At 33.9% G+C, this 16,688-nt stretch overlaps 3 protein-coding genes across 9 annotated transcripts; 2 read left to right on the forward strand and 1 right to left on the reverse strand.

The window, feature by feature from the left end:
* Positions 1-1,101: 1,101 nt before the first annotated feature.
* Positions 1,102-4,736, forward strand: LOC133801483 (endoglucanase 25-like). Its single transcript, XM_062239700.1, has 6 exons — positions 1,102-1,683; positions 2,137-2,444; positions 2,700-3,161; positions 3,470-3,605; positions 3,721-3,893; positions 3,992-4,736. The coding sequence occupies exons 1-6, from the start codon at positions 1,305-1,307 to the stop codon at positions 4,391-4,393; spliced, it is 1,860 nt and encodes a 619-aa protein (XP_062095684.1). The 5' UTR covers positions 1,102-1,304; the 3' UTR covers positions 4,394-4,736.
* Positions 4,737-5,319: 583 nt separating this feature from the next.
* LOC133801490 (MLO-like protein 13) lies at positions 5,320-11,725 on the forward strand. Its single transcript, XM_062239713.1, has 14 exons — positions 5,320-5,597; positions 7,558-7,615; positions 8,074-8,252; positions 8,391-8,507; positions 8,590-8,650; positions 8,767-8,864; positions 8,953-9,027; positions 9,134-9,222; positions 9,319-9,368; positions 9,457-9,497; positions 9,773-10,024; positions 10,127-10,194; positions 10,280-10,340; positions 11,301-11,725. The coding sequence occupies exons 1-14, from the start codon at positions 5,472-5,474 to the stop codon at positions 11,580-11,582; spliced, it is 1,557 nt and encodes a 518-aa protein (XP_062095697.1). The 5' UTR covers positions 5,320-5,471; the 3' UTR covers positions 11,583-11,725.
* A 67-nt stretch (positions 11,726-11,792) lies between these two features.
* Positions 11,793-15,910, reverse strand: LOC133801499 (uncharacterized). 7 transcript variants are annotated; one of them, XM_062239736.1, is made up of 7 exons: positions 15,621-15,909; positions 15,361-15,418; positions 15,161-15,224; positions 14,289-14,560; positions 12,983-13,219; positions 12,661-12,878; positions 11,793-12,339 (listed from the first exon to the last, which is right to left on the reverse strand). In XM_062239736.1, exons 4-7 carry the CDS (start codon positions 14,538-14,540, stop codon positions 12,075-12,077), a joined length of 972 nt encoding a protein of 323 aa, XP_062095720.1. In that variant the 5' UTR covers positions 14,541-14,560; positions 15,161-15,224; positions 15,361-15,418; positions 15,621-15,909; the 3' UTR covers positions 11,793-12,074. The 7 variants fall into 7 exon arrangements, with proteins under 7 accessions (XP_062095720.1, XP_062095729.1, XP_062095714.1 ...); XM_062239745.1 differs by having other exon boundaries at positions 15,336-15,418; XM_062239730.1 differs by having other exon boundaries at positions 15,316-15,418.
* Positions 15,911-16,688: the final 778 nt, after the last annotated feature.

The raw sequence follows: 16,688 nt of genomic DNA on the forward strand, positions 1-16,688 counted from the left end.
TGACTTGTGGATTTTTCAGCAGGGTAGCCTGGGTCTCCTTGATGCATAGAGGGGTATTGGGCCTTGCATAGCCAGAGCCTCGTCCATAATGGTGTCTTCTCTACTCTAGGTGACTCCTATTTATAACATAAAACAAGATTTCACCACAAAATTTAATTATTAAATCGAAGAATATTCCACTGTATATATAAATATGTTAAATTGAACCAAGCAAAAATGTGATATTATACTGAGATAATTTTGATTTGTTTGATAATTGTGCAAGGGTAAAATGATAATGGCGTTTGAGCTTCCGGAGGTTGGGTGTCAATTTCCCTTTTTTTTATTTACTACTTATCATTTCCACCAGAAAACGAGTGTAATCCAAGAAAAGAACAACTGCCACTGCATACATACATACTCATATATACTTGTTTTAAAGTATTAACAAAATAAAATAAACAATTAGACAGAGTGTCTTTGTCTGGTTAGGGGGGTGGTCTTTGTCACTAACCGAATTTCTACGCACAAAAAAAAAAAAACACAATAATTTAATTAATCTACGAAAACGAAGATACTAACAACCCATATCCCAATCATTTTCCTATAATATATTATTACATAATTAAATAGTATCATGACCTTTTATATCCTCAACCTAAACCTACAATGCTGCATCATACATAGATTTACTACTTAATAATAATATATAGTAACTTTTGAACAGTACATTACAAAAACGTTTACTTTTCAACCCCGAAAACAAAATAAATACTAAAAAGATTTTTTCGCAACTTACAAATTGGAGTAATAATAATATGATTTTAATTATGTGATAGGTGACAACTGTTAATTAATTAATAAATAAGAAAACGAGGTTAGAGAGAGAGAGAGAGAGAGAGAGAGAGAGAGAGAGAGAGAGTACCCACCGTCAGAAGGGGCTGTTCCCATCTATCCACCACCCAATTATTCAACTTGGGCTGGAATGGATGGATTCTTTCTTTGCAATATTTTAAGCAAAATGTGGCATTATCATATATTATTTATATTTGCACATTTGTCCTTTTCCATTTATCTCTTTTTGCCTGTTAGTCCTTTTTAAATGTTTTTACATCATCTTCCAACTCCATACCTTCACCTTCACTCACACTCCGACCGACACTTTCTTCTCTTCTTCGACTCCCATCTTTCTCCATAAAAGAAACTTTCAGCTCCCATTTCTATCCCTCTCTCTCTAAAACCCAGATCTGCTCTCTCTCTCTCTCTATCTGAAACTAGTACTACTCTTCAAACCACACTAGAGCGAGAGTTAGAACACAATCATCATGTACGGTCGGGATCCATGGGGAGGTCCACTGGAGATCAATGCCGCTGATTCGGCTACCGACGATGACCGGAGCCGGAATCTCCAGGACTTTGATCGGGCGGCGTTGTCGTCTCGGCCTTTGGATGAGACCCAGCAGAGCTGGCTTTTGGGACCCACTGGGGAGCAGAAGAAGAAGAAGTATGTGGATCTGGGCTGCATCATTGTCAGCCGTAAGATCTTTGTTTGGACGGTTGGGACCTTGCTCGTCTCTGCTCTCCTCGCTGGTTTGATCACTCTCATCGTCAAGACTGTTCCTCGCCATAAACACTCCCATGCTCCTCCTGATAACTACACTCTCGCTCTTCACAAGGCCCTCATGTTCTTCAACGCCCAGCGATGTATGTGTCGTTTACTCCCTCTTCCTCATTTGTCTATTGTCGTTTATTGATGATTCCTTTCTAGCTTAGTTTAATTGGCTTGGATAGCTTAGATCTGATCTTCAATACTTGATCTTTTAAGTGAGAAAATTTGAAGTGATAAAAATGAATTTATTTTGTTTTTATCTTTTTCTCATGAAAAGTTATAGAATTTAGATTAATTTTGTAGGCCTAATATTGGCTTCTAAATTATACTTCGAATTACAGATTGGACTGTCTCACTTATATAATTGCATGAATTATGCATAACAATAATTCTAATAATAGATTGGATGTTTCAAATTGCTTGCATTAAAAAGTTTTATTACACTTACTGAGATTTGAGAAAAAGAACTCCATTTGACTTTTTTTTTTTTTTTTGTATGTTTGGGTTGTCTTACTTATGATTTTGTTTGATCCCTTTAACCGTCGTAGCTGGGAAGCTTCCTAAACATAACAATGTCTCGTGGAGGGGTAACTCTTGCACGCACGATGGAAAAACTGGGGATTCGATAATGAAGGATTTGTCGGGTGGGTACTATGATGCTGGAGATGCGATCAAGTTCAACTTCCCAATGGCTTTTTCCATGACCATGTTGAGCTGGAGTGTCATTGAGTATAGTGGAAAGTATGAAGCTGCTGGGGAGCTCAACCACGTTAAGGAAGTAATTAAGTGGGGAACTGATTACTTTCTCAAGACATTCAATCACACCGCTGATTCCATTGACAGGCTTGCCGCACAGGTACTGCTCACATTTAATTTGTTGAAACATTAAACTTGATTGGCTATCAGTGGTTCTGTTCTTGTTTTATTTAGTGTACCTCTTACTTGTCATGTAATTGTTTTGGAAAGGGTATTTTGGCGATTTTCGGTTGCTATCCATTTTTCCTATGTTCCATTCAGCCAGCTTATTGACTACTGCTACTATTTTAGAGCTGCTTCTTCCTTGGATCTTCTCCGCTCATGTATTTTCTTTTTCCCCCTTTAATTTTGGCAGGTTGGTTCTGGGGATACTTCTGGAGGAAGTACCACTCCAAATGATCATTATTGCTGGACACGTCCTGAAGACATAGATTATGATCGACCTGTGATTGATTGTAGCAGTTGCTCAGATCTTGCTGCTGAAATGGCTGCTGCTTTAGCATCTGCTTCCATTGTTTTCAAAGACAACAAGGCATACTCACAGAAACTTGTCCATGGTGCCAAGACGCTCTTCAGGTTTTCAAGGGAACAGAGGGGAAGGTACAGTCCTGGTGGTTCAGAGGCTGCTACATTCTATAATTCCACTGGTTACTGGGATGAGTTCTTATGGGGTGGAGCTTGGTTGTACTATGCCACTGGAAACAACTCCTATCTTCAGCTTGCTACAACTCCTGGTCTTGCCAAACATGCTGGGGCCTTTTGGGGAGGTCCTGATTACGGTGTGTTGAGCTGGGACAACAAGCTTACCGGTGCTCAGGTACGCTAATGGAGAGAGTGTTTTATTTCCTATCAATTACTTTTGAAATAAGTTGCATTTCCAGTTGTCTATATCATGGCTGCATATCATCATCTTATTTCTGGAAAATTCTTCATAGTAATTAATAATAGTTTAACATCTCAGTTCAAAATCTTTTACATCCGTTCAACCTGTCTGCATAAAGTCTATGGATAAAGTTTTGGTTCTTTGAGCTTAATGAAAATTAATATTCATGATGTAGTTATTTAGAAAGTTATCTGGTTCAAATGGTGTACAAATGGCTGAATGATCCTGTTATTGTAATTTAGGTGCTTTTGAGTCGTCTGAGATTATTCTTAAGCCCTGGGTATCCATATGAAGAGATTCTGAGGACATTCCACAATCAGACTAGCATAATCATGTGCTCATACCTGCCAATCTTCACTAGCTTTAACAGAACAAGAGGTACTGTGTTCATGGTTCATTAATGGTTACCTGGGTAGGGGCCGATGTGGTTCAGCATTTCATTGACTTGTGTATGGGACTTTACTCTGATATCTTAAGCCGGTCTTTTTTCCAGGAGGTTTGATACAGCTGAATCATGGAAGACCTCAGCCCCTTCAGTATGTAGTCAATGCAGCTTTTCTAGCTACCCTGTTCAGTGATTATCTTGATGCTGCAGATACACCTGGATGGTACTGTGGACCTGATTTCTATTCTACTGATGTTTTGCGTGACTTTGCTAAGACCCAGGTATGCAGGCTTGATTTTTTCCTATAAGTCTACTTTTGACAAGAAGCTATGTTTGCAAACAATGTCAATTAACTCTTTTAACTTTTCTGTTTTGGTAGATTGATTACGTCCTCGGTACAAATCCTCGGAAAATGAGTTATGTTGTTGGTTTTGGTAATCATTACCCGAAACATGTGCACCACAGAGGTGCTTCTATCCCAAAGAACAAAGTCAAGTATAACTGCAAAGGTGGCTGGAAATGGAGGGACTCTAAAAAGCCTAACCCTAATGTTATTAATGGAGCTATGGTTGCCGGGCCTGATAAACATGATGGTTTCCGTGATGTTCGTTCCAACTACAATTACACAGAACCGACTCTTGCAGGGAATGCAGGTCTAGTTGCTGCACTTGTTGCATTGTCGGGTGAAAAGGGTAGTGGGATTGATAAGAACACTATTTTCTCTGCTATTCCCCCAATGTTTCCAACTCCACCACCTCCTCCGGCACCTTGGAAACCATGAGATGCTCTGGCGGTTGTCAATTTCTCTTTGTTAAGAATGTTGTGTGACTTGATGTTAGATGATTTTGCTGCAATAGTCTTTGGAACTTGAGTCACCTTGACCATAAAGAGTAGTGTAAAGTTCAAGAGATGGGGGAGGAAAGGAGATGATACTAATGGACATTTCTTCTGCAGATTGTTGTACTGGCATAAGAAATGATATGATACTTCCTACGACAGTCTCTTTGTGGGTTTTTGTGATTTATACAGTATATATGTATGAAAACAATCATGTATTCTTTGAAACACTGGAATTAAACAGTTCGAAAACGTTGACTAATAAATTTCAATGATCTTAGCCCTTATGGGAACCTGCTCATTGATTGTAGTTTTTTGCATTTATATTCGGACTGCAGTCGATAGAGAGTGGTATATTGGTCCGTGCCCGTTTCCTAACAATTTTTTGTATTGATTTTAAGAAATAGTATAGAAAAGCAGCAGAGGACTTTCTCATACAAATTTTTGGTCTTTTCAAAGAGGTTTATAGCGAGCAAGGCTTGCATGATTTCAGGATATTTCCAGCTTTGTTTTTCTCTTCATATTTTACACTCGATTTATCTTGTAGCAAAAGACAATTCTCCTGACAAAGTTGAAATAAAAAAAACTCAGGTTGAACGAATTTATAACTCCTTTTATCTATGCAATTGCATCTCCAAAAATAAAACTAGCAAACAAAAAAAAAAAAACTGGATTTGATGTTAAAGTAGTTTTCCACTTGATTCTTCCAGCTCACGCCTTTTCATTTTTCATGCTGTAAATACTGTACATTACTTAAAGGGAACAGCTACCATGATTCTCATTCTAGTTCCTTTCTTAAATTTATCATCCACACAAATGTTCTCTTCCTTTCATGGTTTAGGAATATGCTATTCTTTGCCCTCACAAAGACATGCTTTTTTTTTTCAACAGTTTTACAATTTTCATATCATTCTTTTTGTGTTTTTTTTTTAACAGCTATATGAGTTTAAGACCCTATTTATAATCAAGTTGGGCAATCCACATTGGGCTGTATCCATCAATTTGGGAGTGGAGAAAATCTAATGGCGGAGGAAGAACTGAGTAGCAACACATTAGAGTTTACCCCAACATGGGTTGTTGCTGTTGTCTGCTTTGTCATTGTTCTCATCTCTTTATGTGCTGAGCGTTCACTTCATAAACTGGGAAAGGTACATAATTCTCATGCTACTCTAATTGAATTTTCTTAATCTTAATACTGTAACCTCTTGTGCTGAACATAGCATTGGCTAAAAGTTGATTTCAGTTGGTAAAATCTCTTGATCATGAGAACTATTCAACTCACCTTTATGAAAGTTGTAGCCTATGTTAGGCATTGTTGGCAAGTGGTAATCTCATGGACATACTTTCCAAAATGAGAATGAGCATGACACAGACGCATACATATTAGTAGTAGTTTTGTAACTAACTATAAATTATTTAAAAGGAGGATAACCATGTATAGATTATTAGATTATGGTACATGATGGTTTATTAGATATTGATTGATTAATATTGCCTTATTTGGTCCAAATGATCAGAATTCTGAGTTCAATTCTCTCATAATTACTAGTTATCTAACTCACCATGTTGATAATAAGTAGGAAAAGTGTAAATCCCCACCAAGTAATATTATTATTATTAGAACATAAAACTTGGCCACAAATATGATGAGACATTAAACAAGTTGAACAATATGGGCACATTACCTATTGATCTTAATACTTTTATATATAAATATATATTTTTTAAATTGAAAAAAAATGAAAACCTTATCTTTTTTACTAAGAAAGGAAAAAGAAGGTTCTAGGTGACTTTTGAATGCTCTAGAAAGTTAAATGCATTCTTGCACCAAACTTTATAAAACACAACCGAGGGTTCCCCTTTCTTTTTCTTATAATATATATATATATATATATATATATATATATTTGAAGATATCAAATATTAACTTCTAAAGTAGATACTCCATATCACTTACAGTTCCTTATTAACAACTAGGATATAAGTCTGAACTTAATTAAAAAATCACAATTTTCTTTTTGAAAGCAACGTATTAACGTTTCACCATCCTATACTTCTTTTTATTAATTTTTCTTCTTCTTTAAGAGTTTAATATTGTCCATTACTACCACTAACTTAAACTTATAAGTTAAGGCAGTGTAGCCCCTCCATTTTTTTTCCTTTCTTTTTCTTTTCACAGTAGTTGTATTCGTTATTTGTGACCCACCTATATATTAACAGATAATATGTTACGCATAAATTCTAAACTTTATAATCACATTGTTTTGGTTTGCGAGGGACAAATGATAACCTGGTCAAAAACAAAAAAAAAAACAAAAAAACGAGAAACAAATGATAACTTACTTCAATGGTTGGCATGAGCAAAGACCAAACCTCCTTGTGAAGAGGCCACTATTGCATACTCTTCAAGTTTCCAAGTTGTTTTTACAAAATAAAATACTGTTAGTTAAGACTTGTCTTTCTCCCTTGCAATATATGGTATCATTGCCCCTTTTAGAGCTGTATTTTGGGTGGTGTCATGTTGTTTGGAGGGATAGGAATTTATGTAAATTTTTGTAACAAAATCATAAGGTGGATGGGATTAAAGTTGATAATATTATTCATGAGTAAAGGTTGTCAAGAAAAGTGTGAGCCGTACAAAAGATATTAATTTTAACGACATTTGGTAGAAAGCTTTTCAGTCCCTATACAACATTGGAGGAATGGTGACAATTGCCAAACGAAGTGTTAGACCTCAAATTTGGTGTTCAAATGTTTTAGCTAGTTTGTACTTAAATCACCAAAGAACTGCAGGCAGTAACATAATGAGTCATAGATGGTAGTATGTAGGAAAATGAAACTTTAATGTTTTCATATCATGGTATTCTATGACTCATGTAAAATATGACAATAAATTTATTCCCGATGCATGATTAACATTATAATCCAATTTTCTCAAATTTTGTGGTTCTTCTTAGATGAAGGAAAAAATTTACCAAGTTTTTTTTTTAAAAAAATGGTCAAGACCCAAGTTCTATTTTATAAAAAAATTCTCATTGCAAGAAATTAAAAGAATATGATAAGAGTAAACTGATTTGTTTTACTTCTTGTGCTGGTTTGAAAATACAGTTCTTGCTTCGTGAGAAACAAGATGCACTCTTTGAAGCCCTGCAGAAATTAAAAGAAGGTTTCTCTCTACTCCTTTTGTAAACTTTTTTTCCCTAAAAAAATCTACTGTTGGAAACTAGTACTTACAGCTTACAGCTTACAGCTTACATCATACATTACTATTATTATAGCATCCATGAAACTGACTTCCTTACTAGAAACTCGGTATTGTTCTTGTCTCTGCATATATGGTCGAATTGATGAATTCAGAAATTTATGTGCACAACTCTAATCAGTTCACATAAATGTAACACTTAGGAATCAGTATGTCAATTGATTTTCATCTTGACTAATCATGATAACTGTTGTTAGAAGTAAAGGTTTAATTTGAAAACTCTTTTGATTTATAATTGCTTCTCACCCCATTTCTTGTTGAGTCCCTTGATTGATTGAAATATTTAAGTTTGGCACTCCTTAACTTTTCATGTACATTAATTATCTAAGCCTAATTAATGTGCTCTTGATGTGGAATAACAGAACTGATGCTTCTCGGCTTCATTTCGCTTCTCTTAACTGTCTTTCAAAATCTAATAAGCAAAATATGCATCCCATCTCATGTTGCCGATGACATGCTTCCTTGCAAGAGGCATACCTCTGAAAACAATCATCATGGACGTCGGCTTTTGTCTGAAGGCGGTTCAGGGCATTGTAAAACGGTATGATATTAGATTTCATTCCTGTCAGTTAATTCACAATGCTCTTGTAAGTGTATGAATAAGTATGATCTCACTGACATTAGATACAAGTTCATTCATAGTTATCTCTTATCCCTATCGATTCTTTTTCGCTTTCAGGGAAAGGTTCAAATGTTATCGTTGGAAGCATTACATCACCTACACATCTTCATCTTTGTATTAGCTGTAGTTCATGTGGTGTTTTGTGTTACAACAATGGTTTTGGGAGGAGCCAAGGTAATGAACGATAACACTTGAGAGCTACTTCATACTACATAAACCTTTTTTCTTCTGAATTAGAGGATTCCATCCCATGCAGATACGTCACTGGAAGCAGTGGGAGGACTCCATCAGGAAAGAAACTAGGGCATCTCAAAATCGTAATTCATATATACCTGAATTTCTCAACTAATTACCTATCTAAGTGAAAGAAGCTAAAAGTGTATTTGACTTGTGAATTACCTAATGACTATCATTCATTTCATTTCATTTACAGTTCGAAAAGATGTTGAGAAAATGCATTCTCAGCATCACCGTGAGTTCCTACAACATGCAACTGCAAAATGGAGAAGAGTAGCTATAGTGAGCTGGACTGTGAGTAAATAACAATAATACCTATCACTTTTGTTTTATTTTATTTTCCAAGACATAAATCACTCTATTTTTAATGCTTTGTTTGTAGTTATCATTTTTCAAACAATTTTATGGCTCAGTGTCAAAATCTGACTACATTGCACTACGCCAAGGATTCATCAAGGTTAAGCTTCAATCTATAAATTCCTTAGTTATTTATTAATTATTTTTCAACAACTCATCTCTATCTTGCCTCCACTGCTATGTATCTTCATAATTCTTATAAATAGGAGCACTGTCCTAGATATCCTACCTTCGATTTCCACAAGTACATGTTGAGGACTCTTGAAATTGATTTCAGGAAAATTGTTGGCATTAGGTAATGAAAAACCAGGTATTGTTTTAGTTTCTCTTGTTAAAATTTATTTCAAGATTTATTGATGACAGTATATATCTTCTTGACTTTCCACAACAGCTGGTACCTATGGCTTTTTGTTGTGATCTTTCTGCTACTGAATATGAATGGTAACAAGTCTTTAACTTCTTAGTTACACACTTCATTCATGTATTGGCAATGTTTGAACTTTTCTCATGCTTTAAATGTTTTATGTAGGATGGCACTCATACTTTTGGTTATCATTTTTGCCATTGATTGTAAGTGGTTTAGTTTTCTCCTATATTACATGAATCTGAGAATGAGTATTCAAAAGGGGTGGGGGTGTAAGTACCCGATGGAAGAGCTTGAATTGTTTATTTTTAGAGCTTTCCAAGCACAAGAATTTTCTGATAGCTCAACCTTCCAAAGAGGTTACATGAAGAGTCCCATGTGACATAAGGGCTATTAGACATCCTAAATGAAAGTCAATTAACACTGAGCATCTTTGAGCTGCATAAAATTTCTAATGATGAATATTTTGCTCAAACCACAGCTTCTGCTTCTTGTCGGCGCCAAGTTAGAGCACATAATCACCCGCTTAGCTCAGGAAGTTGTGGAGAAGAAGGAAGAGGATCAGGAATCCCAGCAAAAAACAGGAAGAGAGAAAACAAGTGAGAATGAAACTTTAAGAGTCAAGCCTTCAGATGAACACTTCTGGTTTCGCAAACCCGGCATTGTTCTGATCTTAATCCATTTCATTCTGTTTCAAAACTCATTTGAGATGGCTTTCTTATTCTGGATTTGGGTAAATCAATTTCTCAGCTAGTCACAAACAGGAACAGGACATTATTTACATAAAATACATACATCAATGATAGTTGACAACTACATCGACTTTTTTTTGCAGTGTACTTATGGTTTTGACTCCTGCATTATGGAAAAAGTGGGCTATATCATCCCTCGACTTTTCATTGGGTAGTGATATTGACACAATTTTTTGCTTACTGATGCTATTTCATGAGTTGTGTTCTCCTTTGCTCAATGCTCCTGTTTTGTGCAGTGTCATTGTTCAAGTGCTCTGCAGTTACAGCACCTTGCCATTGTACACAATTGTTACTCAGGTTTGATAATCTAAACATGCTTCAAACTTTTAAAGCTTTTACACATCTGTTCTCATTGATTTCACACAAGCACTAGCAGAAATCTCCCTTGCAAACAGAGAAGCGATATGAGAGCATGTAAATTAGTGATTGTTAGAGCACTCTCAATGTTGCTCTACTCCATTCTTTAAAATACCTCATCAAAATACACATTTTTCTATTTTATCTATAATTTTTACATTATACCATACATTAGTTTCTCTATATATTTCTCTACATCATTTAAATATTATATTTTTAAACATATTTTATTAATTAAAGTAAAATAAAATAATTGAAAAAGAAAAAAAAATAATAAATATATACTAAATGGAGAAAAAAAACTTATAAAGAAAAATAATAATATTAAAATATCATATAAAAGATATGTAAATGTAAATATAGATTAATTGGAATTTGTGCATAGTTATTATAAATATATGTATAAAGGAGCTGATGGAAGATGTTTTTATAAGTTTTAACTAAATATTATAGAGAAAGTATATTATAAAATATATCACCAAAACATACAATTTTATAATTTATCTTAAACTTTTACATTATACCATACACTTGCTTCTCTATTTTTTCTCTATATTATTTATATATTATATTTTAAAAAATATTTTATTCATTTTATGATATAAAATAATTAAATATAATAATATCACACCCATATATACAAAAATTTATAAAAAAAAAATATATATTTATAGCTTGATGAATAGTATTTCACTACATATAGAGAAATACTATTCATTTAGTTAAAAAAATATAACTTTACATCACCCATTGGAAGACTACTTAACCATTTTTTCTCTATATTATAAAGAATAACACATTTTAGCTCATTCACTAGGAGTGCTCCTAGAATCAATAGTTGCACATAGAATTGTTTCTTGCTTGTATGGATACTTAAACAGACTTGTGGCACGGATGCAGATGGGTAGCATGTTTAAGGAAGGCATGTTCCGTCAGCAATCAACCATAATAGATTGGTTTAAAGATGTTCAGAGCAAAACTGATAACAACGGGGCTGATTCCAGCAAAAGAGAGATACAAAAAATGGATACAGAATTATCCGAGATCGTTCAAATTACAGAACCAGAACCGGCCGGAATGGTTCAAATTGCAGAACAGTCATCAGTTGTTGATGAAGGAGGAACCTCAACATATATGACTGATCTCAGTCATAAAACCAAACCGCCTTTTTCGTCATCCTAATTTTTTTCTTAAAGATTATGGCATTTTATTCATTTCAAGTGAGGAATTGGTGGCAATTTAGTGAATGTAAGACCAGCTGCTTCAATCTGGTAGTTTTCACACATTCTCGAGTTTTTATATAAGAATAAAAACACATTATACTATTCTTGCTTTCAGTCAGTGTCAACTGTCTCAAAACATAAAAACTACTAAAACTATAACCAAATAAGATAATAATCAGGAATTGGTGCCACTTCTTTTACTTTCCTGCATAACAAACATTACTACCAGACACCGATCTTATAAAATCATTTCCATTTTATACAAACAGTTAACTTTTTTTTCCTTTTCCCTTTCCCTTTCCCTTTCCCTATATTTTGTTCCCCTTCTCTTATAATTACAAAGACCAAAACTACCCTATAAAAAAAATAGACAAAAGAAGGAACAAGAAGTTAAAGAATCTAATACCTCTAACTGATTCGCTAACTGAGCTATTTATCAATAGTATCCTGATCAAGATGACATATATGAAAGTTTCATATGCTTAGGTCTTTCAAGTGGAAGCTTCTCCATCTCAAAACTACCATGGTTGCCCACAGATGCTTCTCCATTAGTTTCTGACATTTCAAGTTCATTTAGAGCTCTTTTTGCATAAACAGTGAAAGCAACTGTGGTCATAATGGCAATGATGAATGAAATAACATTGTATACAATCTCCACTGTAGTCATGTGATAGTTTCCGTACTGAACATCTGCTAATGTCCTTATTAACCGACCACTGCACAGTAGTAGAGAAATATTTAACAAGACGAGGAAGAAATATTACATGAATGCCAAGAGAGACCGAAAAAAAACAGATGTTTAATGGTGACAGCTGCAAGCTGATAGAGAAAGTAAAATCCAAATTCAACAAGACAATTTTAAAACCAAACTCTTATTTAGTATTTTAGTATATTCCAACTTGTTAGCATTAAGCTAGTATACATACCAGTCATTATTTGAGTTGAGCATTACATAAGATATGGAGCAAGGATAATTCCATTAAGTAAAAACTATTAAAGACAGATAATATTATTTGTATCAAATTAGGAGAGCACACCTGTAAATGTAAATGAAAGCTTCTGGTACCATTCCAGCGATGGATCCCCATAAATAAGGCCAAAATCGCATACTTGTTACCACAATTGCATAGTTGAAGATTGTGTACGGAAATGGTGAAACCCTAAAGATAGCTACTACTCGGAATTGATGGAACCAGCTCCCTTCTCCAGCAAGTCTAAGCATTTCAGCCTTCTGTGGCCATCTATTCAACCATTGCTACATAATTAAACAACAAATGAAATAGAAGGAGATGAGTTAACAAATTTCAACTCTTGGACAACTACAATCTCACCAACAGTCAAAAGATAAAAAAGTCTTACATGGATTCGATCACGAAATAGTAGACCAATTAAATATGGCAGGACCATTCCAATAGTTGTTCCTACCATGATTATAACAAACCCTAGACCATATCCAAAAATCATTCCAGCCAACCACATGGATGGGCCTGAAGGGATTAAGAACACAGGAAAAAGAGCCAGAGAAGCAACAAGAACAATAGCAAGAACAGGGCGTCCAAAAGCAGTGGCTTCCCATTGCATGATTGGGATGAGAACCTACAATCAAATAAAAAAGAAAAAATTAAATAGTGCCACATGTCAACCAATTCTCAAGTACGAAAGTGAAGCAATGTATAGGCAAATAGCTAATATTGCAAGCTAGCAATGAACAACTTAACAGAATCAATCTTAAAGTTCAAAGCATAAATATTAACAGATAACTTCTAAAGATCCACATATACACTATATTTGGTAAGAAATAAATATGTATTAGTTTTTTAAGGATAAGTATGACATTTAATGTATTTATTTAGCCTTTTTCTTGGATTCCTCCATTTTTGGAGGGATTGAAATTTATAGGCTTGGAGGGAGAAGGTCTCCCTCCATCTCTCCTTTCCCTTCCTCTTTCTCTCTTACCAAATGAGGAATCCCACCTCACCCTTCATCTCTTTCCCTCCACCCCTTTCCGTCCACCCTTCTTTCCTCTCTACCAAACATAGTGATAAAGTAAATACGAGGTCAGACAGTTAAAAAGGACTCAATAGCATAAAGACTGCTGAAATGGGTACCAGAAATATTTATATCTATACACACATATGTATTTATATATATTTACGGAAGCTACCATTAGTACTTCATGTGATCTGTTCCATACTAAGAAATGATATGGTAATATAAATCTACATTGTTTGTAGATCCGTGATGTCATCTGAGACAAAAAAGTATAGGTTGAAGATATTGTAATTGAACATTAATTTTATTTGAAGTAAACAATCTTTAGAAACGAGCAAAAAAACCCATCAAATCATTTTCTAATGAGAATACAAGTCTTAATTATATCTATAATTATATGTAAAAGAAATGTAAGATGTTCACCAATGTCAAGGACAGCATGTACAAAAAATTAATTGCATAACAAAGTTTTTAACATAAAAAAGAGGAAGCAGAAAAGAATCTTAGACTTGATGTGGCATGGAAATTTCATTATCTGATGTTACAAGAAGGCCAAAATATAGGATACACAACATGAAGTGAATCAATGAATGTTTTCATGGGAACATCTGATTGCTCGGCTTATTCTAGCAAAGAAAAAGTGAGATAAAAAGGAGTTATGAATTGGAAGTACCTTTTCGAAAACAAATGGAACTCCCCACTTCAACAAAAGGAGAACAGATATAGTGACAACAACACATAACAATAAGGCCTTGACCCACCAAAGCAAAGATTTCCTTCCTTCTGCCTGAGGTTGCAACATTTCAGCTTCTGTTGATCTTGTTTCATTTATAACAAGCCTAACATATTCACTGTCTTCCCTTACATGATGCACAGAGTCTGCATGCTTTCCAAACTCCTCAGAAGAGTCGGAAGACTTCATCATCTTTATAGTGTATCAGAAACCTAGAAACAAAATATCAGTATGTCAAGAAAAATATATAATTGAAGCAATACTAATTACCTTTACCCCATCATTTATGCACATTTGAATTTCTATAAAGAAGTCCTATCTCAAATTTCTTTAAAATCTGTTAGGCAATCTCAAGTACTTACACTTCATGGCATTGCATGACTGTATACATATCATCTGAAACAACAATAACAGTAGGATGTAAAACAATATTATGTTTCCAGTGACTAGATAAGCAAGAACCATTCTAATATGCCACAGAAATCATATTCGAAGGAAGTTATAGAAGTTATCGTACGCTAGAGTAAACTCTTTGCATTCTATTGCAGACGAAATGAGAATTACACTTTTAACAGCAACAATAGCAACTCAATTATTTCATCTGACCTCTAAGTCTAGGTGCAGCAGATGGTATCTGCAGATACTTCGGCATTAGCAGAATAAGTAGTTACAAGAACAATTACAACACAAGTTTTAATGATAAGTATATAAATGTCTACGTAATTTCACTTGACATAATCACTTTCTTTTGGGTTTGTCGTACTTAGCCTATTAAAAGAATAGCATGAAACTTGAAAAGGGTATCAAAAAACCTATATCCAGTAATTGTTTCTTCACTTTCTCAGTCCCACACTGACCCATCTACTATGACGATCCCTGGAATAATAGAGAGACAAATCTTAAAATACTGCAGCTAAACGATAGACTTCTACCAAAGAAAAAAAAACAAACCAAAAATAAAGCTAACCATAGCCGAACGGCCCGAACCAGTATACTGCAGAAATGAACTCACCAACCAAAACAAAAGGTACTGAGCTAAGTTATAAATCATTCGTGGTCTAATTTGTCACCTACAATCATTATAATCGAATATTATAATTTATATAATGATATCGATAAGTTATTCTAGTCTAATCCACTCAAAAAAATATGAGAAGCCAAACAAAAATTTATGGAATATCATAAAGTAACGCTAACCCTGAAAATTGCACATCATAGCCATAGAAAGAAAAGGAAAAAGAAAAAAAAAAAAAAAAGAGAAAAAACCGTTACCGATTAACAAACGAAAACCTCCCAAAACTTGTTTGGGCAGTGGGAGGAACGCTTGCGGTCCCAAAAACGGCTCCTCCGCCTGAGACCGTCGCTTTGAAGAAATATGAAGCTTCTTGCTTTGGATTGATCAAAGAAGGAGAAGACGAACACGGAAAAAATGGTTGCTTTAAGTAATTACTTGCGTTGCCATTATTTCTTGGGACTTTCTTTAAAAAAAATTTGAACTTACATTAAGCTCTCTCTCTCTCTCTCTCTTTTTTTTTTAAAAATAATATATATTTTTAAGATAAGCTTAATCAAAATTCTTCTGCTTCTTTCTGTTCTATTTTGTTATTTTTTATTATTATCTATTATTGTTGGTTATTCTACTCTTCTAGATATAAGAAAATCAGAATATTTTTTTATTTTAATTCTTTTTTGTTGTTTGAAAAAAGAAAAAGAAATATTGTTGGTTGTGTGGTGTTTGAATAGTCATGCCCAAGCCCAACAACAAAACAAGGTCTCCTTTTGACTTTACTTTTTTCATTCAATTATATTATTATTTTTATAAATAAATTTAAGGAAATGTCGTTTTATGGGCTCGACACATTCTAGGAAGATTTATTGAGCGTATCGTCATTCATTATATTCTTATTTTTCAAGTATTGAGAGCTAATTAATACCCCTTTATCCTTAAAAAAAAGGATTATATGAAACAACGTAATTGTGATATCCTTACCTTATATAAATTTTTAGTGTGATAAATCAAACGTGTGTTGTATTAAATATTATTTTCGTTATCAAAGCTCATTTGGTAAGTTTTTTGCTTTTATTTTTAGTCAAAAAGAAGTTTTAGTTAGTTTTAAATAATTCATTTTAATTTCCCTCAAAAAATTAATAATTTATTTTAATTTTTTTCTAAATTATAAACATTAAAATGTATTTACTTTTTCATATAACTAAAGTACATTACAAGAAATGAATAAAATAGAAAAGTATTCAAAATCAAAATATTTTCTCTTGTTAGTTTTTTTTGGTTAAAAAAAGCCTTTCATAAGAATTTTCAAAATTTCAACATATCCACTGTAT

This window comes from Humulus lupulus, chromosome 1, assembly GCF_963169125.1.
Source record: "Humulus lupulus chromosome 1, drHumLupu1.1, whole genome shotgun sequence".
Taxonomy (NCBI): Eukaryota; Viridiplantae; Streptophyta; class Magnoliopsida; order Rosales; family Cannabaceae; genus Humulus; species Humulus lupulus.